Consider the following 26,326-nt stretch of genomic DNA (forward strand, 5'->3'; position numbering starts at 1 on the left):
TTTCCCAGACCCTGCAACAACAAAAAAATCCCCATGTGTGGAAATCCTAAAAACATGTCTGCTCAACTGTATGCCACTACGCAAATGTGATTATAGATGCATGCAATGCTTATTATAAAGGGGACCCCGGGGCACGTGCACTACCTGCCCGTTCGGTAGCACGGCCTTGGCTCTACACAAGTAGCCTGCTGGTTGGACTACTACTGCAAAACGACCAATGAGGAAGAAGCGGGGCGGAGAACAGTCGACGGTTGTACTACAGCATAGTACCGCGAACAGCTGTGGAAGCGTCTTCTGCTTTGTACACACGTTTCGCTGATCTGGTCAATGGATTACACAGTTTCCCTACAAGTGCAACATCAATTGACGGTGTTCCCGACACACTTGTACGAGGGTTACAGTTTGGAGTTACAGGTACATCTCAGACATGCATTAGGCTACTTAGCCTATGTGTGATTTGATTTCCATTTTACTTACATCGGTTACCAAACTAAAATCGCTTTTAATCTCTATAGACAGAGAACGAGACTATAAAACTAGAACTGTATTTAATGTTTTCAGCTCTTTCGTGATCAGTTTTGCATGCCCGCTGCGCTGCGTGCAATATCAGCATCCTTTTTGACAATGCCTGAAGATTTTCGATGTGCACATGAGCCAGCGTAACGAGAAACAGTGTCTTCCTCTCCTCCATCTAGGCTATTTGATGATGAATTCATGACAGCGTGTTTGGAAGTACCGGGTAGCCTGATGCGGAGGTTAAATGATGCGCTTAAATTGCGAATCTCATTCAACGGTTTCATAAACACTCGGTGTGATATGATGCAGACCTATTTGACTTCGACATTTAAATCGATGGTTCGGACTTTTCGCGATGATAATTTTGCGTCTCAATGTGCTTAGAAAGTGGGATGGGATGGCATTGGAGGAAAAATAATTCCTCATCTCATTTATTCTGCTATACATGCCTATTTTACTCATACCGACCTTTTACGTAGATTGTTTTTTGCTACATTATATTTATGATAATTTAGTCAAGACGAACCTTCATGAATGTCATTTATGGGATTCCAATAGTTCATCCAGTTAAAGTGAGTTGAACTCACCTGTCATAGGCAACTGTAATATAGGCAATCTAGTTGGCCTTTGTTAGCGTTTCTTTGGTTTTACATTTGCACGCTGTTCAGCACAATGCATTGTATTTGAGAAGTTTGCGTGTGGCTATCTTGAGTATTCTATTGTACCCAGTCATTGGATTGTGACTACACCAAATGAGGATTAGTTTAGTCATTTGTCATGCATTTTCACATGACATTATCCTCATAAACTCTCAAAAAGCCACACCACACAAAAACCGGAATGGAATTTACCTCTTAGCTATCTGTGTTTACCTCGTAGCTATGTGTCCAATTTGATTGACAACCATGCATGGCTGGATGCGCGCAATGCACTCTCTGTCTCTGACTTTGGCGTGTAAAATTCACCTCAACATCTTATACTGGCTATAGTGTCCCATTTAATAGTTTTCATCAAAGATTTGCCAAGTTTTCTTTAAAAAACACGTATTTCCTTTACTGAACAATCCTGACTTCCCTCCAGTCAGGTGTCTTATTAAAATAACCATAGGAAGGGCTTTGAAAAAGCATTTTAATTAGATATGCTACGGAAATCCTAAAGTGTTCATTTGTAGAAGTTCAACGACAAGACATCAATTGTTAATCTGGAATTGTTGCATATGACATATTAGTGCAAGGCTTTGAAGTGTGTTCACCAGGTGGTGTCTAGATTATCTTTACTACATTAATATTATCTTTGCTTTATCCACTTCCCTCAGAGCGCATGCAGTGACTTACTTGTCTTGTTTGAGAGAAAGCTTTCCTCTCCTTTTGTTGCATGTTTTTTTACTTCTGCTGCTGTGCCTCTCTCAGGTTTTCAATTTGTGTATCAAAGTCGATCTTTTATTTGGGTTTCTAAAAGGATCGGAGATACAAAGACCATAACATTGAGACTGATACAGTAGCTTTGGGTAGATCATTATAGCAAATGTGTGTCTCTTTTTGCAGTGCAGTTTCTAAACTTTAATTGAGCGGCATGCAACAGCCCCCATTACGTCCTAGCATCCTCTCTCAACAATTCTGATATTATAGTGGTCTTTATTATTGTCCAAGATTCGAATTATTGGGGTCCTGGGCAAACCCTAAAATCCATAACAAATCATGGCACCCCCATCAGCCTTACAATCATTTAACTATACAGAAGACATCTCAAGCATTTAAAACATCATGCGTTGCTCCAGCCCACCGTTTATGGCACCCTCAATAGTCAATGTGTGATTCAAACCTCAATTAATCTATCTCACTGGGCAAAAACTGGTTGAATTAACGTTGTTTCCTCATAATTTCAACAAGAAAATTAAATGTGATGACGTTGAATAAACGTGGAAAACTGATTGGATTTAAAAAAAATGTTGTCAACAGAAGTGAATTTCGTATTCTTTCACCCAACTTTGAACCCAAATCCAATTACAGGGTCAGCGTGACGTTATTTTCACATTAGTTGATAACAACCAAATGTAAATCCAAACTAGATGATGAACTGACATCTGTGCCCAGTGGGATGGGTGTTTCCTCCATTTCCTCTGCAGGCTATGGATTACGACCAAATGGCACCCTTTTCCCTCATATTCAGACTCAGACAACTTTAACATCCTAATGATGTATTTAAAATAACATCATAATAGCAAAGGATATTTACAAGCCAGTAAGCTGGACAAGTGCAAATTCATGAAAATGGGCCAGTTCAAAATTAGTGGACCATATTGAATAGGGTGTCATTTTTGACGCATCCTTTAACATCATTTACAGTTAAAATCCTCCACTTGTCAATTTACTTGTTACGGAGTATCTGGAGTTGTAATCATCTTGCCTGACAATTCCCATCACTGCTGTTGTTCAATAAAAATCGTTCTTTCTCCAGTCTGCTTGATTCAAAAGTTGATCAGTCGGTTGCCAGAGTTGTAAAATGTTGCTACTATCACTCTCTGAGGAGAGGCTCACTGTACTAAACCACAAGGTGGCTCCATCAGAGCCTTGTGGTTTGGTACAGTGAGCCTTTGTTTTTCATTATCTTAAAACAGTGCTGTTTGTCGCAGCATGCCTGCTGTCAGTGACATGGACTAGGTTTTTTTCAAAAGTTGTCTGTATGTGAGGCTTCCAGAATATGAAGTGTATTTGGGGTGTTTTACATGTCTGTGAGGACCTACTTAATACTCATACTATACACATACTATGCACATGCAAGCTCTCCAACTTCACACAACTTTTTGCAAGTGATGGACCTCTCACTTTAACAACCCCAGATAAATTTGTTCAGACTCTCAATTTCATATCGTTTGTGGTAAAAAGCTTATGATCCCTCTCTACCGTCAGTGATTTGTTAGGGTTATAAAATAAAGCGCTTTAAAGCGCTGCGCTTCAGTGTCATCAATAAATGTTTGCTTTTGTTAAGTAAAAATTGCCCTAATGTTTAGTTGGTTATTCAAAATCCTCCTTTCAGTCGCAGTCTGTACACAGAGAGACCAAAATAAACCCTAAAGATTTTTATGAACACCTTATGTAACAATTAACTTCAATAAGATCCGTCAAATACACACTCTGGTGTTAAAAAGATGTAAAAGAAAATCTACTTAACAGTTAGAGTAGTTACTGCACTTGGCACTTCCACGTGTCACATGAGCTGGTCAAAAGGGATTGAATAAAAGGAGATGATGAATGTATCATGTGAAACTCCCTGAAGTACTCTTAGATTGCAGTAGCATCTGAAAAAATAAGTAATATTGTCAGAAAGCTAATTATACTGTATGTATATATAGTAATACAGTATAATTAGCCTACACAGTGCATTTGGAAAGTATTTAGACCCATTGACTTTTTCCACATTTTGTTACATTACAGCCTTATTCTAAAATTGATTAAATCGTTTTTTCCCTCATCAATCTACACACAATACCCCATAACGACAAAGCAAAAACAAGTTTTTAGAAATGTTTGCAAATGTATAAAAAAAACATTATGACATTTACATAAGTATTCAGACCCTTTACTCAGGACTTTGTTGAAGCACCTTTGGCAGCGATTACAGCCTCAAGTCTTCTTGGGTATGATGCTACAAGCTTGGCACACCTGTATTTGTGGAGTTTCTCCCATTCTTCTCTGCAGATCCTCTCAAGATCTGTCAGATTGGATGGGGAGCGTCGCTGAACAGCTATTTTAGGTCTCTCCAGAGATGTTCGATTGGGTTCAAGTCCGGGCTCTGGCTGGGCCACTCAAGGACATTCAGAGACTTGTCCCGAAGCCACTTCTGCATTGTCTTGACTGTGTGCTTCGCGTCATTGTCCTGTTGGAAGGGGGACCTTTGCCCCAGTCTGAGGTCCTGAGAGCTCTGGAGCAGGTTTTCATCAAGGATCTCTCTGTATTTTGCTCCGTTCATCTTTCCCTCGATCCTGACTAGTCTCCTAGTCCCTGCCGCTGAAAAAAATCCCCACAGCATGATTTTGCCACCACCATGCTTCACCAAAGGGATGGTGCCAGGTTTCCTGCAGACAGGACGCTTGGCATTCAGGTCAAAGAGTTCAATCTTGGTTTCATCAGACCAGAGAATCTTGTTTCTCATGGTCTGACAGTCCTTTAGGTGCCTTTTGGCAAACTCCAAGCAGGCTGTCATTTGCCTTTTACTGAGGAGTGGCTTCCGTCTGCCCACTCTACCATAAAGTCCTGATTGGTGGAGTGCTGCAGAGATGGTTGTCCTTCTGAACGGTTCTCCCATCTCAACAGAGGAACTTTGGAGCTCTGTCAAAGTGACCATTGGGTTCTTGGTCACCTCCCTGACCAAGGCCCTTCTTCCCTGATTGCTCCATTTGGCCAGCGGCCGGCTCTAGGAAGAGTCTTGGTGGTTCCAAATTTCTCCCATTTAAGAATGATGGATGCCACTGTGACACAATCCTTTTTCGTGGCTCTACGGACAATTCCTTCGACCTCCTGGCTTGGTTTTTACTCTGACATGCGCTGTCAACTGTGGGACCTTATATAGACAGGTGTGTGCCTTTCCAAATCATGTCCAATCAATTTCATTTACCACAGGTGAACTCCAATCAAGTTGTAGAAACATCTCAAGGAATATCAATGGAATCAGGATGCACCTGAGCTCAATTTGAAGTCTCATAGCAAAGGGTCTGAATACTTATGTAAGTAAGGTATTTCTGTTTTAATTTCTAAAAAGTTGTATACCATTATGGGGTATTCTGTGTAGATTGAAGAGGATTTTTTTATTTAATCCATTTTAGAATAAGGCTGTAACATAACAAAATGTAGAAAAAGGGAATGGGTCTGAATACTTTCCGAATGCACTGTAGAGAGAGAGAGAGGGAGAGGGAGAGAGAGAGAGATCCCATATCAACACCTCCACATCACCCTGTCCTTTGCCCGTTGAAGGTACCCCTAGCTAAAGATCCCAGAGATAAATAATCTATCCCGGTGTTACAGCTGCATACTCAGAAATTTCACTCCAAATGTAAATTAAAAACGGCATCCCTTTGTCCACATTGATGAGCTGTTACTGGCACGAGAGAGTATTTCAAATCTTGCTCATTATATGGATCAGATTGGGTTGTTGTATGCCTAATCATAATAGATGCTCCTTTGTGGATCAGGCTGAGAGCAGGCAAGCTTTTTTTAGGAAGACATCCATTTAGGCTTGATTTACTTTGACATCTATAAAAGCATCAGAGTTCTGGAACCCAAGCACACACCCCTGTATGCATGTCACGATCCTCGTCTTCTGACGATATCGCGAAATCACTGTGGGAGAACGTGGACCAATACGCAGCAGGTTGTGTGTTCAACAGCATGTTTATTAAACACGTTGATCACGAAAAAAACAACAAATGCAGACAACACGACAGGAGACAGTTTCGCAGGCTATAACTAGCAGTGCAAAAAACAACTACCCACGAAACACAAAGACAAACACACCCCACTATATAGGACTCCCAATCAAAGGCAACTCAACACACCTGCCTTCAATTGAGAGTCCAACCCCAATTAACTAGACATAGAAACACAGACATAGACCAGTGACAAACCCCATAAACATACATCAACTCCCCTCTGCCACGTCCTGACCAAACTACAATAACCAAATATACTCTATACTGGTCAGGACGTGACAATGCATGGTCCTTTACAACAGGTTAATGGACACCATTGTTACATCAGGCTATTTACCCTTTCTGGCTAAGTAATCTAAATGTAATCTAAAAGTAATCTACAGTAACTGGAGAAAATATAAGTGATTAAATAGACCAGAGTCCTAATTTAACGGGTCACACACACACACACACACACACACACACACACACACACACACACACACACACACACACACACACACACACACACACACACACACACACACACACACACACACACTTAAGTGACTAAACACTTGACCTAAATGTCTCTGTCACTGGCCCGACACCAGTCTGATGATTGTGCTGAGGTGTAGTCTACTGTAGGCACACTGCCCAGACTGTACTGTAACGTTTTCGCTCAACTGCTCTGTTGTCAGTAGGCAGGCCACACCAGAGTCTTCTATTGAGATAAATAGCTCTCTGGGGTTACAACTAAATAAAAGACAAAGACAAACCATAACAAACGTCAGCCCTGTGCTGTGTATTACGTGCTGGGTGTCCTGCAATTCAACATGTAGAATCATCGAGAAATTAACAGAAAATTACAGCGGATGTTCTGTGGTCAGAGGCGACAGAACGGCCACCCGCTGTTTTTAACCGTTCGTCAACTCAGTCTGCTTTGTCCTTCAGGCAAACACTTTAGAATATTGGATGTAGATTGACAATACTGCTGCAATGGTAGTAATGGGTATGAGTTTTTGGAATTCTATGTATTCCTGTATTCAATGCTCAGCAGCCTGAGATACCCCATTTAAAGCCCAGTATCTGAGTGTGCTGCTGCCTCAGTATATAATGTGGCCTGGTTAGTCCATTCTCTTGGGAGATCAACTCAAAACTGGTAGAGATGTCTAAGTATGCGTTCACATGGCACCCTATGCCCTACATAGGCTGCGCTAAACAGGCAGCCCAATTCTGATACTTTTACCACTAATTGGTCTGTTGACCATTCACATCAGATCTTTTCACATCATATATTTTTCAGAGCTGATCTGATTGGTCAAAAGACCAAAAATATCAGCATTGGGCTGCTTGTCTAAATGCAGCCATAGTGCACTAGTTTTGACCAGGGCCCATAGGCTCTGGTCAAAACTAGTGCACTATTTAGGGCAGGGATCATGAACTAGATTCAGTCACAGGCCAACCTTTTCTTGCGCGGATGGTCAGGGGGCCGGAACATATTTACAAATAATTTGTAGACCTCAAATTGACCGCAAGAAGCCCAGACTAAAACATAATCATTTCAAACCTTGCTTACATTTGTATATGATCACATACAGTACCAGTCCAGGGTTTTTCTTTATTATTACTATATTCTACATTGTAGAATAATAGTGAAGACATAAAAACTATGAAATAACACATATGGAATCATGTATTAACCAAAAAACTGTTAAACAAATCAAAATAAATTTTATATTTGAGATTCTTCAAAGTAGCAGTCTTTTGCCTTGATGACAGCTTTGCACACTCTTGGCATTCTCTCAACCAGCTTCACCTGGAATGCTTTTCCAACAGTCTTGAAATAGTTCCCACATATGCTGAGGACTTGTTGTACTCTGTGAAACTATGCAATACATAAATGAACTGAATGACAAAAACAACAAACCGTTACGCAGCGGTGAAACATACACTGACTCAAAGATAATCTCCCACAAACCCAGGTGGGACAAACACCAACTTAAATATGACCTCCAATTAGAGACAATGATGACCAGCTGCCTCTAATTGGAGATCATCCCAAACACAGCCCAACATAGAAATACAATACGAGAACAACCCAACATAGAAATACAAAACTAGAACATAACAACATAAAAAAACTAAACTAGGAAAACCCCCCTGTCACACCCTGACCTACTCTACCATAGAAAATAACAACTTACTATGGTCAGGACGTGACAGCCATTTAGGACGCAGCCTAATCCACTCAGTGGTCCTGGCCTGGAGCATCAGCTGGACAAATGCTGCTGTCTGCTGCTGAGGAGGTTAATAACAATGCTGATGGTGGTACTGGACAAATGGCCTTATGATCCTCACAGGTCAACCCGGGTGGGTAGAGGCTATACAGCAGCAGCTTCATTTAAACTGTCTGACAATTTCCCCTGCTTTCATTTCAACTGCCAATTTCCTTGGCCAATTGTCATTTCTTTGACCATAGTTGTAGCTGGGAATCATCTACTGAGGGAGGTTGCAGCAAGTGAGGTTATCAAATTCCAGAGATTTTCCTATTTCTGGAAATCAAGAGAACCTCTGGCCCCTTGTGTAGTTTATTTTGAAGAGTTTGTAAATGTGTCCATGTTTTAATTAGATAAATAAAACATTGTGGTATTGTTACAATATTGTTCATGAACTAAGCTCTTTGTCTGTGTTATTCAGGTTTGTAAGATTATTGTATTCTTATGTTAACACTGATTATACACTGAGTGTACAAAACATTATGAACACCTTCCTAATATTGAGTTGCACCCCCCTTTTGCCGTCAGAACAGCCTCAATTCATTGGGGTATGGATTCTACAAGGTATCGAAAGTGTCCCACAGGGATGCCGGCCCGTGTTGACTCCGATGCTTCCCACAGTTCTCCTTTGGGAGGTGGACCATTCTTGATACACATGGGAAACTGTTGAACATGAAAAACCCAGCCGCTTTGCAGTTGTTGACACAAACCAATGCCCCTGGCACCTACTACCATACCCCGTTCATACCCTGACACTTAAATATTTTGTCTTGCCCATTCTCCCTCTGAATGGCACACAATCCATGTCTCAATTCTCTCAAGGCTTACAAATCCTTCTTTAACCTGTCTCACCCCCTTCATCTACACGGATTGAAGTGGATTTAACAAGTGACATCAATAAGGGATCATAGCTTTCACCTGGTCAGTCTATGTCATGGAAAGAGCAGGTGTTCCTAGTGTTTGGTATACTTAGTGTAGATGTGCTCACAATGCACTCTATCTGACCTCCAGTAAGCTCTTGGGATGGAGAGTTGAGCACTGTTTACTGAACTCAAACGATTTAAGTACCTGAGAAGGATGTGCTTGTTTATATAATCCAGACGAAGTAGATCATTTATAAATAGATAAATAGCGCCAGAGTGGCTAATGAAATCATAGTACACGTGTAATCAGCCTCCTTGCATTGTTTGCTGTTACATGCAGTTTTTGAAACTGACTCAATGTTAGCTATTTGATCATTAATTCCTTCCTACCACCCCAATATGTGCTCACCTCTCACTTCTCTCTTAGATCGCATGTGGTTCCCTCCCTGTATCAGAGGCATTTTCTTGTACTATGGCCTTAGTCCAGGAGCTCTACTACTGAATGTACATTGTCTCTTATTCAGGCTGGAATTAATGCAGTTGCTGAGGTGAGATTGTATGTGTTGCCAAGACAATGCGGTCTGGTCTCTCTCTCTCTCTCTCTCTCTCTCTTTCCAATCACAACCACTCTACTTTAGTCTGCTACCTCAGGATGCTATTGTTCTCTATTTGTAGTAAGAGTTAAAACGTCTTTGGACAGATATCTAAATTGTGGGTTTGGAGAGCATCCAAGATGCATGACCCTTGAACAGAGGGCTACACTGCTGATTATACGTAGCAACATTTAGCAAAAGACAACTGTTCTTAATTTGCAAAGTAAGTTGGGTGGCCATTGTACACCATCAATGATTCAGTATGGCACTGTTTTGGGGTTTCACGTTTATTGTCACGTTGGGAGATGCTTACATACATCATCTTTTAGCATTCTGAATACAGCGTATATTCTGTATATACCTTAAGTGGAGTTGAGGCCTGTTAATGGAATATGGTGGAACAAAATAAATAATGAATTCAGAAAGATAAGTTAATGAGTACCTGATGGAATTGAGATGCAAGGCTGGAATTTTTTTATATATTTTTTGGTTCATTGCCCTGTCTAGTCCTGATATCTGTTATTTCCTGCAGTCGTAATTTATTACTGATGTCTGATCCATGATTTGTGTGAAAAATCTGGATTTGCATTTGCTGACTGAAAACAAAGAGTAAAGTATAATTTTGTTTGGTCTTTTCACAGTAGTTATGCTGTCTTATAGTTGGGATATTACTAAAGTTTAGCAAGTATTTCTTAACTTTCCATTCAGTAGTCATTTCATAATTGTTCATTCTCAAAGGTTTATTCAACCAAAGCAATGTTGCGAAAACATCTTTGCGTCATGTGTAATGTAAACGGCAGATATACTGTAGGTTTCTTTATTGCGACAAATGATGATGGAAACTGTTTTTCGAATACATGATGATTACCGCATACTTCTGAAGGTATGCGGGGCACGTGATGTCATCACATAACTATATGCTCCACTCCACATTTAATTTTAAATGCCTAGCCTACTGATGGCAAAACATGTTTTTTTTTTACTATGGACGATAATGGTCCCGCTTTATATGACGTGCAACTAGGGTTGCACATTTTGGGGAATATTCAGAGGTGGAAACTTTCTGTGGGAATTAATGGGAATATATGCAAATTAATATTAATACCATTTAAATGTAGATGTTTTTTGTATTGGATATATTTACCATATCATATGGAGACAGAAACATAAACCTTTTACCTTATCATAAGTAGACATAATTGCAAATTATTAAATCCTTCCAATAGAAATAAAAAAAAACGATTTAGTTACGAATTGAACTTTAATTAAATGAGTTGACTCTTCACATGAAATGATTTCACTGAACAACAAAAGAAAGGGAATATTGAATGATCCCCAATCATCCATCGCATCTCCGAAAAACTTTTTCAACATACATCTGTAAAATGATAGTCTAGAAACAAAAGCTTTGGTTGTCTTCCTCTCAGGCTTCCATGTCTTCTCCCTGGACCTCCTCAATGTCCACCTCTTGAACATCAGACTCTGAGGCCTCATCTTCACTGTCACTTTCCAACCTGGTTGAGGATGGCTCGTTGTCAGGCTCAAAAAGCCTCAAATTTGGCCAGATGGCCACCAATTTTTCAACCCTTGTATTGGTCAGCCTGTTGTGTGCTTTGGTGTGTGTGTTCCCAAACAAGGACCAGTTGCGCTCTGAGGCGGCTGATGTTGGGATTTGGCGGATGATGGAGGCAACAAGGGAAAGAGCCTCAGATCCACAAAGTCCCTTCCAACAGTTGGCTGATGAGATATGTTGGCACGACTGCTATATTGCATCTCCATCCCAAAGCCCTTGCTTTGTTGTGTACTTCGCCAGACTACCAAGAACCTTGCCCTCATCCAGACAAGATGGCGAGACATGGTAGTGATGATGCCATAGGCCTTATTGATCTCTGCACCAGACAGGATGCTCTTGCCAACATACTTGGGGTCCAAGATGTACTCTGCGGTGTGTATGGGCTTCAGGCAGAAGTCTTCACACTTTTTGATGTATTTCAGAACTGCAGTTTCCTCTGCTTGGAGCAACAGTGAAGTGGGCAGGGCATTATGGATTTCTGTCTGAATATCAGACAGGATGGCATTGTCTCCCTCAATCTGTGCAATGGCTACTGCTACAGGTTTCAGGACTTTCAGGCTGCTTACCACTCTCTCCCAAAATACATCATCCAGGAGGATCCTCTTGATGGGGCTGTCCATATCGGCAGACTGTGATATGGCCATTTCTCGGAGAGACTCCTTCCCCTCCAGGAGACTGTCAAACATGATGACAACACCACCCCAACAGGTGTTGCTGAGTAGCTTCAATGTGGCACTTTTATTCTTCTCACTTTGCTTGGTGAGGTAGATTGCTGCTATAACTTGATGACCCTTCACATACCTAACCATTTCCTTGGCGCTCTTGTAGAGTGTATCCATTGTTTTCAGTGCCACGGTGTCCTTGAGGAGCAGATTCAATGCATGAGCAGCACAGCCCATGGGTGTGATGTGAGGGTAGGACTCCTCCACTTTAGACCAAGCAGCCTTCATATTCACAGCATTGTATGTCACCAGTGCAAATACCTTCTGTAGTCCAAGGTCATTGATGACTGCCTTCAGCTCATCTGCAATGTAGAGTCCCTTGTGTCTGTGCTCTTGTAGAATACTGGTTGAGGGGTGGAGATGATGTAGTTAATTATTCCTTGCCCACGAACATTCGACCACCCATCAGAGATGATTGCAATACAGTCGGCTTTCTCTGATTTGCTTGACCTTCACTTGAACTCTGCATCCAGCAAATGACTAGATAAAGCATGTTTGGTTGGAGGGGTGTATGCTGGGCGAAGAACATTCAGAAATCTCTTCCAATACACATTGCCTGTGAGCATCAGAGGTGAACCAGTTGCATACACAGCTCAAGCAAGACATTCATCAGCATTTCTTTGACTACGTTCCTCCATTGAGTCAACAAAAACTTCTGATTCCAGGAGGACCATGAGCTGTTGCTGTCGATAAGGCATCTTATTCATCATTTTCACCTTATAGAAGTAGAGGGACTTTTGAGGGACTTTTGTCAGAGGTTGCTTGTGTGCGCTGAGGGGACTTTATGCACTTGGCCAGATGATTCTGCATCTTTGTTGCATTCTTAACATATAATTTGGCACAGTATTTGCAAATGTACACTGTTTTTCTTTCTACATTAACTGCAGTGAAATGTCTCCACACATCAGATAGTGCCCGTGTCATTTTCCTGTAAAGATTAGAAAAGAATGAGTAAAAAAAAAAACAGTAAAATTCCATGTACAGATAAAAAGTTAAGCAGTTAGATTTAACAACTCCTGTGTAAGATAAATATTCTAAAATGAAACATGTATGGAAACAGGTGAATTAACACTCCTCAGTTAGCAGGCTCAAGCGAGCAAAAACCCACATGGTAGCGAAAACTAACTAGCAGAAATTGTTAACAGCTTAGAAATGATTTAAACACAGTTTGCTGTAGGCAACTATTTACTAGTTAACCTCTCTGGCGCATGTGGGACGAACTCGTCCCACCTACGTAACAGCCACTGATATCCAGTGGCGCGATTTTTGAATCGTTAGAAATACTATTACTTCAATTTCTCAAACATATGACTATTTTACAGCTATTTAAAGACAAGAATCTCGTTAATCTAACCACACTCTCCGATTTCAAAAAGGCTTTACAACGAAAGCAAAACATTAGATTATGTCAGCAGAGTGCCCAGCCAGAAATAATCAGACACCCATTTTTCAAGCTAGCATATCATGTCACATAAACCCAAACCACAGCTAAATGCAGCACTAACCTTTTATGATCTTCATCAGATGACACACCTAGGACATTGTGTTATACAATACATGCATGTCTGTTCAATCAAGTTCATATTTATATCAAAAAACAGCTTTTTACATTAGCATGTGACGTTCAGAAAACGCATAAGCACCACTTAATAAAGGCCTGTTCTATCTGTTTACTGTTCTATCTGAAGAATGACTATGCTTACTGTACATAAGAATGTCATCATATTCCTGTTGCTGTCTGAATCCTCTCTTGGATTTATCTCAATTCAGACATAATACAATAGCTGTAACTCTATCCTGCACAACTGAGAACACTTCTTTCGTTCATCCTCCATCATGTATAGTGCTAGCTATTATAATTAATTGCCTGTTTTATTAGTTATAATATGGCATATGGAATGGATGAGCAGCTGATAATTTATAATCAACCCTGCTAGACAAAGCATGATTATAATATTCTGTTAAATAGGCCTATGTATTATTGCTGATGGGTTTTTCCCATGGACGTGATCTGGAATCATTAAAATACAATAATATTCTCTTTCATTTGGATTGAAGTGGTAGCTCGCTCTTCTTTTTAAAAGTGAAACACATTGGATTGATTTTTGATGAAAATGATGTCATCTGTTTTAACCTATCATCTACATGACTGAAGTGCGTTAGGAAAAAGCTCTGGCACATTACGCAAATTCAGACAGCTACATCATCTTGTATAACACTTAAACCAAATCTCCCTCAGAACAAATATGTGTGCAGTATGGCAATTTGCAGTCCTGCCATCATATATTTCTCAAGAGTGAGCTTTTTTCTGCCGTTTGTCATTGAATGAACCACACTGGTTTTATCACACTATTTAAAAGTATGTTTTCTCCACAAAAGTTTTTAGCTTTGGAGTTGTTTGTACCAGAGTACACAGCCTAGTAGTGCCTCTGATTAGCGTAAGAGGCTCCAGTCCAGTCTCTTCCTCATCAGTCCCTTTCCTCTCAACCCGGATTCTGCTCTCAGTGTTGCTCTGATCTACTGCCATCAAATGGCTGCTGCCTAGACCATAGAAATAGAATCACTAGACACAGCCGATGGTAATGAGCTCAGCTGGGACGCAACGCTGGTCTGGAGAGAGAGTGCACTGTGCAGGGGACACTTTGATGCTTTGTCCCAAATGGCACCCAATTCCCTGTTTATAGTGCACTACTTTTGACCAGAGATTTATGGGCTCTGGTCAAAAATAGTGCACTAAATAGGAGGATAAGGTGCCATTTGGGACACACTCTGGAACTCTGATCTAGACTAGAGACCTCAGCATGGTCAGCCTGCCTGTGTAGAGCCTGCCTATCCTACAATACACAGCTCTGAACTAGGTAATTAGCAGCTGAATATTTGAAATTCCTCCTCTGAAACGTTTTTTTTTTTTTTTTTTTTTCCCTTCTGTGTTGTTGGATGAGCTTCTTCAAATGGATGGGATTGATTTATGGGACAGTTGTGTGACTGCAAATTTGTATTTTCTCCTCAATTGCTTAGCAAGAGAGATTCCATTAGTCTTTCAAGTTCAGCAATTTTGAAACAATCCTGTATTCAAGGCTTAAAAGCTTAACCCTCAATGATTGTGGATTTCAGATGATGCTGCTGGCTAAGCCAGTCCAACATTCATTTTATTCAGTGACCTTTGGAAATGGGCAAGTTTGCTTTTTGAGCTCTTGAAATTAAACTGTTAATGCTAATGTAACCATTTCAAAAGATGTTAGAAGTGTATGGATGGTCAGTCAACAACTGAAGTTTAATTCAAGTGTTACATATGTAATGACTCACTAGGCGTGGCTGGTAGGATGGCAATGATGAGAAACAATGACAAAGGTTCAATGCATATTTATCTAAATAAAAGGGTTCACAAAAAGGAAGATAAACTGTCCATCAAAACACTCCCACACACAGGGGACAAACTTCATTTAGGCTGGAATTTATCTTCGAAGATTAAATAGATTGTGATTTTTCTGCCAACATAAGTCAATGTCCGTGGGCTTCCACCAAATGCCCTGCAAGCTCAGCCTCCGGCGTCCAGCCAGGAGCTTCTCCTTTGCTGAACTGAGGCTCTGTCTACATTTGACACTTACATGCGACTTCCGCTATCTAAATACGACGATTGCATCGAAAAATATAGGTCTAGACGCACAAAAGTCGCATTGTGTGCAGCTTTCTCCTCAGTCTGGAGGCAATCAGGCTACCGAAAGCGCATACGATGTCATCAGCATTCTGCCTTCAAGTCTCCAGAAAACGTGTACTTTGGGAGCCAGAGGCGCCTTCTTTTTTTTTTTACTTTGGAGAAAATATGCTAACCTGTATGCAATCCCTTTAGCTTTGCTAGCTAGATTTCTGGCTAGCTACAGAGGTTAGCTCTAGTAGTTCGCTACTGCCATCAAGTTGTTGTTGTGCTATTATCAGATTTAGCCTGTTCCACCGTTTGCGGAATGCATATTTGCATTTGAATAATCCGGACACAATGTGGACACGGTAGACACATTTAAATGTAGGTGTAGTCGCATGAAGTGTTAGGAATTCCATCATCAGAATGCAAAAGATGCATGAACTGTCAAGTCTAGATACAGCCTGAAACAGCACCTTACATGCCCCATGTGTGTTGCAGCCTAACGAGGCTGAGTGGCTTTAGGTGCTGGCTGTGGCACTGCAGCCTAACTTGCTGCAGCCTAAAAATGTTGGTTGTGGGGCGTGTCTTACTCTCCAAACAATGGCTTTCCCCAGCCACATATAATATAAATTATTATATTATGTTACATTATTTGACCAAATTCCCAACCTTTTCCCCCTGAATTATATTGGTACCACTCTCTCCTAAATCCATAAATGACCAAGTTAGAGCAGAGGGCTGTACACCTTGAGAATGATTTACATTGAATTGTTGACTCACAATTTTCAATCAATCATTCAGTAAACAAAAGTTCCTTTCTGTCTTCCTAAACTATTTCCACTCTCTAGTTGTTGTATACACATTTTCCCGGCTTTCAGCTTCATCTAAATGCATGCTATTCAATCGATCACTGCCGATCACCTGCTCGCCCGTCCAGCATCACTACTCTGGACGGCTCTGACTTAGAATACGTGGACAACTACAAATACCTGGGTGTCTGGTTAGACTGTAAACTCTCCTTCCAGGCTCACATTAAGCATCTCCAATCCAAAATTAAATCTAGAATCGGCTTCCTATATCGCAACAAAGCATCCTTCACTCATGCTGCCAAACATACCCTCGTAAAACTGACCATCCTACCGATCCTCGACTTCGGTGATGTCATCTATAAAATAGCCTCCAACACTCTACTCAACAAACTGGATGCAGTCTATCACAGTGCCATCCGTTTTGTCACCAAAGCCCCATACACTACCCACCATTGCGACCTGTACGCTCTCGTTGGTTGGCCCTCGCTTCATACTCGTTGCCAAACTCACTGGCTACAGGTTATCTACAAGTCTCTGCTAGGTAAAGCCCCGCCTTATCTCAGCTCACTGGTCACCATAGCAGCACCCACTCGTAGCACACGCTCCAGCAGGTATATCTCACTGGTCACCCCCAAAGCCAATTCCTCCTTTGGTCGTCTTTCCTTCCAGTTCTCTGCTGCCAATGACAGGAACGAACTGCAAAAATCTCTGAAGCTGGAGACTCATATCTCCCTCACTATCTTTAAGCACCAGCTGTCAGAGCAGCTCACAGATCACTGCACCTGTACATAGCCCATCTGTAAACAGCCTATCTATCTACCTACCTCATCCCCATACTGTATTTATTTATTTATCTTGCTCCTTTGCACCCCAGTATCTCTACTTGCACATTCATCTTCTGCACATCTACCATTCCAGTGTTTAATTGCTATATTGTAATTACTTCGCCACCATGGCCTATTTATTGCCTTAACTTACCTCATTTGCACTCACTGTATATAGACTTTTTGTTTTCTTTCGTTCTACTGTATTATTGACTGTATGTTTTGTTTATTCCATGTGTAACTCTGTGTTGTTGTATGTGTCGAATTGCTGTGTTTTATCTTGGCCAGGTCGCAGTTGCAAATGAGAACTTGTTCTCAACTAGCCTACCTGGTTAAATAAAGGTTAAATAATTATATAAAAAAAAAAAAAAAAAATATGTTTTTCTATTATTCCAAGCATAGTATTCCTTGTGAAATTTTTTCTCTATGTGTAGATGTATCTTTCCCCTCTTTGAGAATAATGTAGATAGATGGATATATAGAGAGAGAGCAAGAGAGGGGAGACAGAGAGAGTGAGAGAAAAAAGAGAGAGATTGCCTAGCCCAGGACAGTCTAGTCGTCTCTTCTTATCTCTCTGTGTGGTCCTGGCCCCTGTAGCTGCTGAATGAATCAGACTGCAGTGTCAAACCTTTTCTCAGCCAGAAGGGGCACCTTGACGACAGCCAAATGTGAATCGGCAGCACATGTCGATGTCCGCTTGGACTCTTGTCCAGCTTTACAGCTTAACACCTTCCATTACGAATTACAGCCCACCTTTTATAACCCCAACATCTGCCAGTCGCTTCTGCCACACTGCCCTCTGTAATCTCTGCACTAACCCTCTCTCTTTATCCAGATGTTTCTGTCTCTGTCTTTCTCTCTATTCTCTCTCTCTCTCTCTCTCTCTCTCTCTGTTTCTCTCTCTGTTTCTCTCTCTCCTTGTTTCTCTCACTCTCTTTTTCTTTCTGTCTCTCTTTCTCTCTCTCCAGCTACACAGGCCCTGCTCCGACTGATTTGCCGCTGACAGTTCCCGGTCAGTCAGAGCATGGGAGTAAACAGTGTGGAGAGAGAAGCAGGGTATGAGAGGCAGGCGACACTCCTGCTAATTTGATTGTCAGCATAAGGCAATCCAGACCTATTTAGCTCAAATGCAGCACAGTGTTTATTCTCACACCTCAGTTCCTACATTGTTTTTAGTCAAAATTGCCAATATGCCCTGAAATAACCTGGTGTAGTACTGAGTGGTAACTCTAATGATGCAGACAATGGCAGCTGCTGTGATGAGATACTGAGCAGTGCGTACAAAAGAGACCTACAATTTCTCAGAGAGCGAGATGTCTTTGCATCCTCTCTTATCGATTTAAAATGAATATTTTTCGGCATCTCATTTATAATATTCAACCCACTGTAATTATAGCTCTGTGTCCGACAGCAAAATCCATTGACGTAATGAATTGATTGTCAAGGAGGGAGAACTGGAACATGCTAATTGCGTGCACTGAGCAGTGGTGTGCTGTGTGTGCATAGCTCCTAGGAGCCTTGTTCTGTTTCACACAAAATTACTGGCTCAAATGGCACCCCATACCCTATTTAGTATACTTTTGACCAAAGTAGTGCACTATATTGGGAATAGGGTTCCATTAGGGACACAGGCAATGGTGTTTTCTTTTAGACATTCCAGGGTCAGAGAGGGAGAGAGGCTTGTAGCTCTGGCATTAAATGACGCTAATGCTGATGGACAAAGACAATGTCGGTGCCCAGACGCCCACTGGTATCTGGCCAACAATGCTGTCGAGGAGGGGACTAAGACAAGATGCTCCTCAGACCTTGCTGCCCACTGATGCTTTTGCTTTCCAAACAGTGTTGATAGAGGCATCCTATTTCCTACATAGTGCACTACATTTTACCAGAGCGTAGGGCTCTATATAGTGCACTATATTGGGAGTAGGATGCCATTTGGGATGCAAGCAGAATGATTAATAATGCATCTCTACATTATCTGCTTTGCTAAGCTGAGACATGCAGAGAGCTGAGACAGGCAGAGGAGAGGGGCTGAGGAGAGCCGATAGCCTCTTAAAACCTATCATTTATGGTGTTTGTCCTGTGGAATTTGCACTCACTGTCTACTTGGTCCAGCAAAATGGTGCTGCTCTCAGCCGATTACCAGACAGGGGGGAGGGGGATTGGTTAGTTCTGCGGCAGTCAGACACTCTGGGATCTGACAGGTTTTTTCCTCGTTCCCGTCAGTTGGGTGCTTTAGCCCTCCGCTCCTCTCCTATTCCACACTGGAGCTCTGAATGCCAGCCTCCTTCCCCTGCTGATGCAACAGCTTACAGGCACTGTGCCGCCTGCCGCTAGCTGCAACTCAGAGCCAAGGTCACATTATTTTCAAGAACAAGCAACACAAAATGCCAAAAGGTGAAAAGGCAGTCTGGAACAAGTTCATCCTGTACTATGATTTAATGGGATAATTCAAATGAAATAATTCAGAGGGTTACCAAGATTAGAACAGACTGTTACATAAACCCTGGGATTGTTCCCATTTTAACTTGTGGACCACAGCAACTGTGCATTGAAAAACCCAGTTTCCTGGCCTTCATCGCGATGGGCATGAATTGTGCGACTCAATTAGAACGCAGGTCACAGAAAATGTACATTGTTAGTGGGATGGGGTGGGTATTGTATTATACTGTATGTTGTTTGGGGGTGGTTTTTGCTTTTTGTTTCTTTCATATATCTTTGTTTATCTGGGGTGCGTCTTGCAATCCAACCTGTGAGAGAAGAAGTAAAACATTTGGTGTCTGTAGTGCACTATTAATATTGGATGCCAATTGTCGTTAAAGCCCAACAAAGAAGAACAACTCCTGTGGGCACCATAACCATGTGAGGACACAAACGCTGGCTGTGTGTGAGCTGTTTGGCCAGCCAATCCACTGCACTAAAGAGAACTTTAACTTTGAACAGCTTGTACTGAACTTTTATTTGGTATGGTGCAAACACTCGCTTAATTGGTGTTGTTTCATAAGTATCTGAAGTGATGCTAAGTAACCTATCGGCGTGACATTGATTTATGTTCTGATGAATGAGCTAGGCCTTTTCTTTTAAAGTTACTACCTGAAGATGTTATTTGTATATCCTGTTTTGCCTGCAACCCTGCCTCCTCCACGAGGGGTGTATTCATTACGTCTTGCAATAAAAACCATTTACCGTTCAAGATCCAAACGGAAGGAACCTACCTGAATTTGTCTAATAAAACCTCTTGTTTTCATTACAAACCGTTTTCCGTTTGGAGTAAACGGTTTCTGATGCAAAACGTTTTGCAACAGAATAAAAGCTTTCCAACAGAATCAGCATAATCAATACACCCCTGTCCTTCAGCTCTGAAACATGCCTGCTGGCAAGTGCCCAACTCCACACTTTACCACACTGGTGACAACCAGACAAAGCAATTTTAATTGAATTATGTGAATCCTAAAATCTGTATCGAGGCAAAGGCGTAGTGCAGTTAGGAAAACAATTATATTTAGGAAAACAGCTCACTTCTTGCAATTCTACACATTTTGCCATGAAGAGAGAAAAATATGTAGGTTTATAGCTAATCTCATGCTATTCTACACATTTTGCCATGAGGCTGAGGGAGAATATTTTCAGTTTTAAATCTAATTTCCTGCTATTTTACACATTTTACCATGAGGCTGAGAGAACATTATGCAGTTTTAAAGCTAATTTCCTATCATTTAAAAAAAAATGTTGAGGGCTGCGGTGGTGTATCCTACACCACTGTATCGAGGAGTTTACGGAGATTACTTATTGCCTTTGTCCTCTAACACATTCCTCACTCCTCCTCACCTTTCTTATTGTTTATTTGATTAATTTGCTGTATCTGTTACTCCAGGCTACACAAATAAATAATCCGGAGCAACTGGCTCCATCCCCGGGCTCATGATTTATTTACACATAATGATGGATAGAAATAGAAAAAGGAGAGAAATATATAGGCCGCCCTAAATCAGAAAAGTTTATCGCCAGACCGTATACCTGCTATTTCCTGTAGGTCAACATGTACACAACTGCTTTTCCTAAACAGGTGTTATGTCAGGCTTTTTGTTTAATTTAGGCTAGTGATTTGGAGATGGCAATAAGGTATGCATGCATCAATTTGGGATAACCATACATCAGACAAATAACTGGATATGCCTAAACCTTTGTATAAAGACATTACAGACATAAGGGATATTTTTCCATTTTTGATTGAGCTCAGATTATTTAGGTATGTGGTGATATTTCCCTTTAAATGTTGTCCTTAAAGTATAGTATGTAGGCATACATACTGTATGGGGTGCTAAGAGTTTAAAAGATTAGAGCTTTTGCATCACAAATCAAATAAAATGGTACCCTCTCCCCTATATAGTGGACTACTTTTGACTCTGGGGTGCCGTTTTGGACGCATTTGGGACGCAGCCCTGGTCTCTCCTGCTGATCACTACTCAAGTCATTAGAATTGCCTCTGGGAAGAGTAGAATTTCTGAGGGAGACTTGGTCAATTTTCTGGAAACAGAGCCAATTAAAGATGGTGAGCCACATGATTATTACTCATTACAGATCACACTCAGGTCACATAACCTGGCCGTAAAATCACACTGCAGATTCTTCACTTCAATTTTCTATGACAAATGTATCTTATGCAATCAGTTCAATTATTGATTGTTTTAGAGAAACGTTTCACTTGTATCGTTCAATGATTGAAGTTCAAGTATCCGGGTATTATAATCAGTTCCATTTTTCTTCCCTATTTGTCTTTGTCCTTACACTTTATCGGGAGAGATATTAGGGGCCCAAAAGGGTTACCATAGTTTATACCTCCTTGACCTCTCTGCTCTTCTGTCATGTCGTGCCTAATGAAGACTCCACAAAGTCAATAAGGATGAGCTGAGCATGAGTGTTCCCAAATCTGCAATGTGGGCTCTCTAATGAAAGCATGGCTGAATTAATAATAGAGAGAGCAGAGCAGAAGTAGAGAGACGAGAGGGAGAGATCAAGAGCAGAAAGGGTGCAGTCCGACCCCTCAAAGAGCATCTTGCCGCCCCCTTCCAATCTCCGCCAGTTGAAGTTCAATCATTTATTTATATTTATAAACTTGGTGGTTTGAGCCCTGAATGCAGATTGGCTGAAAGCTAGGGTATATCAGACCATATACCACGGGTATGACAAAACATTTATTTTTACTGCTCTAATTGCGTGGGTAACCAGTTTATAATAGCAATAAGGTACCTAGGGGGTTTGTGGTTTATGGCCAATATACCACGGTTCCTAAGAATAGCCCTTAGCTGTGGTATATTGGCCATATACCTCACCCCCTCGTGCCTTATTGCTTAATTATACCACACCATTGATGAATAATCGTTTCTGATTGGCTTGAAGGGCATTCAAGAGCGTGCATTATTTCCCTATAACGCACAGTATAATTGCATGGTATAATTCAGGGGTTATGAAGTTAATTCTTACATGTTCTATTTTTGAGCTGCTTTTGAAAGCAAATGTTGAATTGAAAACATTATTGGCATTGTTGAATTCGATTTTCATAATAGCAAGCTAGGATGATGGTTTGGTTACCAAGGCAATTGTAGCGATCTAGCTAGTTAGTAAACTTCAGTGGATGTTGTCACATTTCTACTGGCAAATATGTTAATTAATAGCCCTGGTATAAAAGGGATAATCAATTTAGGGCTCTATGAGTTGTCTGGAAAAAAATGCAACTCCGTGGAAGATGAGTTCCACTTTGCTAACATGTCGTGCAACACACCTTCCACGTTGTGCATTATTTTCCAGAGAACACATAGTCCCTCGTTGATTATCCCTTGCGAATTTCCAAGATAAATACTATCAGGGCTCTCAGTCGTGTTGATTTATTTACTATTTCCTTGACGTGGTTTCGAACTGCTACCTGAAAATGGGTTTATTGATTCAACATAAAATTCAGTTATGACTTCCTGCTGGATGGAAGAAAAAACCTACTCTGCATTTGTTACTGCCATCACAGTGCTTGATATAATGAAATATTGATTAAACAGCTATCAAAGTATGAAATTACATTTTCATTTAGTTGCTCCATTATGTCCCTTCATTGCACTTGAAGCATTCAGGCATATTATATCCTGCAATTTCACATGTATATCATCTTACACGGAGTTCCTCATTTGAAATGCCTCCAACCCAGTGTTATGTTTCATGCTGTTGTTTGTCCTCACTCCCACTAGATGAAGTCTACAGAAGTGGACCAAGGGCTTTTCACAGACACCTACTGTAAAGTGTGCAGCGCTCAGCTCATCTCCGAGTCCCAGAGGGTTGCCCACTATGAGGTGAGGAATACTTATTATTCTACACGAATACTTCTCAACCCCTACCATGCAGAGTTAGAGACCAGACACACCACAATGAACATCGGTTGTACGCAGTAGATCACCTGCTGGGTGTCAACAAACTGTGGTGATTCATTCATCATGTAGAATGATAGTCGGATGTTCTGTGGTGAGAGGCAATAGGACGTCCGCCCGCTGTGCACGGCCAACGTTCGTATTAGTCTGTCTTGTCAAGATGAGCAAGGGAGACAGAGGTTTAGTCAGGGATCGAACCCCAGTCTCCAGGGGCCATAGATGGTCTGAGGGTGGCAGTGCTATGGCTAAACCAACCACCAGCACATCCCTCATCCGTTTACCAGACAATCCAACCATTATTAACCAAGGCTTAGGTCATACTGTTTGTTCTGTGTCAGTCAGCACCGCTCAGCAGCAGCAGCAATCGCAAACGGCAGAGGGCTGCAGTTTTAAAATGTCAATAAGCACGACTCACCTGGATTCACCCAATTATTCTTAATTATTTAGTTAAAGTGCTGACGAACAGCAAACACTGCCAGGCCCCATCGCCCTCCATGACCACCAGGTCTGTCGACAACCAGAGATTGCAGAAGAGGTTCTCTATCCGTGTGTTTCAGCAGTGCTTGAGTTTGGCCAGTGCTCACTTCTGCTTGACTACCTTCACCTCTTATACAAATCGAATCAAATGTTATACGGCACATACACATATTTAGCAGATGTTATTGCGGGTGTAGCAAAATGCTTGTACAGTAGAAGGGCTCAGATTATTTCAAATGAAAATGTGTTCCGGCACTTGTTTCATTCTAGTCCAAGCACAGCGGCTGGCTAAAGGGAGGTAACTGGTCTCTTCTGTACTCCAGATGCTGCCTTTCACTCACTGTCACACAGAGTCAGATGGCCAGAACACAGCGTCTGACTGCAGGGCCCATGGTATGGACATCAGGAATAATAGGAGCTGAATGGACTCATATAACACTTCCTTCATGCGGTTTAAGTATTTATCCGAGTGCTTGCCCTGCCCACAACGGACCGTTGGTCACTGAGTTTGCTACCGTTGCAACTATTCCTGATCGCTCTGATGAAACGTTACACTCGATACTGCTATTTCTGATAGCTATGAAATGTGCTATCTGAGTTATTCCTCATGAAACTGGAACAAAAAAAGACTGCGATTTGGGGGATTTTTACTAGATGTAATCCATAGAAGGGTCCTTTGGAGGAAGGATTGTTGACATATATTTGACATTTGTATCTTAAAGCATAATTTCTGAGTAATTGAAGTTGGAATGTTTGTGACATTTTGGCCTCACTCAGGCCTCTTTCATGACTCCATAATGTTTCGTCTGTAGGTGCTACAAAGCAAACGTTGGTGTCATATGAAGCTTTACCACTTTCTCAGTAATATGAGTAGTTTTTTTTATCAGTAGTTTTTTTATTTCAATAACACATTTCTTACATACATTTATGAATATAAAACCAAAAAATACAAACATGATTATAGAAAAAATTTGTTTGTTGTTTGGCAAATTTTTCTATATATTTTCAAATATAATATACCCTATGGGTATATCAAAGTTTCAGAGTGGACTATCTGCTACTTTTAGAGTTATGATCCAATTTGTAAACATTACCAACAGAGTGAACGTGAAAAATGTATTCAAAATGGTTGCCCTCTGCTGATAATTTGCAGGATGTGCGATGATAAAAGTAAAAGGAGGGCTGTGATTGGTTACATTGCCTACTATAACAATGTCTTTGTATAAAATGGGCCATAACTTAAAAAAAAATCATGGAGGTCCCACTCTGGAACTTTGATATGCCCGTAGAGTATATCATGTTCAACAATGGGGCGGCAGGGTAGCCTAGTGGTTAGCGCCTTGGGCTAGTAACCGAAAGGTTGCAAGTTTGAACCCCTGAGCTGACAAGGTACAAATCTGTTGTTCTGCACCTGAACAAGGCAGTTAACCCACTGTTCCTAGGCCGTCATTGAAAATAAGAATTTGTTCTTAACTGACTTGCCTAGTTAAATAAAGATTAAATACATTTAAAAGTTAGCCATATTAATACATTTCTATAAGAAATGTGTTATTGAAATTATAATACTGCTCATATTACAGAGCAAGCTGTAAATCTTCAAATAACACTAACTTTTACTTTGTGGCACATACAGATGAAATATTATGGAGTCTTAAAGGAGACCGGGGTAAGGCCAAAATGTCACAAATATTCCAACTTCAATAAATTATTTCTCAATAATGCTTTAATATACAAATATCAAATATATGTCAACATTCCTTCCTTTAAAGGAACCTTCAATGGATTAAATGTAGTGAAAACCCACAACAGTCATGGTCTTTGTTTGTTATAGTTTCGTGAGGAATCAGCCATATATACTTTGATCATGTTTTAGATCATGTATTATTCCCAAATAATTGTATCCCCCATTCTCTGATTAGTCTGTGTTAATATGAGACAAACTATGTTCAGAGTTCAGACAGTGTGCAGTCCATTGGGGTTGAGTGAGGATGAGGACCGACTGTATTTAGTCTGCTGGGATTAAATGAATATGAGGATTACACCAATCAATCAATCAATCAATCAATCAATCAATCAATCAATCAAATGCATTTATAAAGCCCTTTTTACATCAGCCGATGTCACAAAGTGCTATTCAGAAACCCAGCCTAAAACCCCAAACAGCAAGCAATGCAGATGTAGAAGCACGGTGGCTCGGAAAAACTCCCGAGAAA

At 40.9% G+C, this 26,326-nt stretch overlaps 1 protein-coding gene across 2 annotated transcripts in view; it reads left to right on the forward strand.

Annotated features, from left to right (window-relative positions):
- The first annotated feature begins 284 nt into the window (after positions 1-284).
- Positions 285-26,326, forward strand: part of zmat4a (zinc finger, matrin-type 4a) — a 140,676-nt gene continuing 114,634 nt past the window's right edge. Inside the window, exons 1-2 of one of the 2 annotated variants that reach the window (XM_029716573.1) lie at positions 285-414; positions 23,460-23,561. In XM_029716573.1, the coding sequence (XP_029572433.1) occupies positions 328-414; positions 23,460-23,561 (189 nt within the window). In that variant the 5' untranslated portion in view covers positions 285-327. The remainder of the gene's footprint in view (positions 415-23,459; positions 23,562-26,326) is intronic. The other variant, XM_029716574.1, reaches the window with a different exon arrangement.

This window comes from Salmo trutta, chromosome 27 (assembly GCF_901001165.1).
Source record: "Salmo trutta chromosome 27, fSalTru1.1, whole genome shotgun sequence".
NCBI classification, from domain to species: domain Eukaryota; kingdom Metazoa; phylum Chordata; class Actinopteri; order Salmoniformes; family Salmonidae; genus Salmo; species Salmo trutta.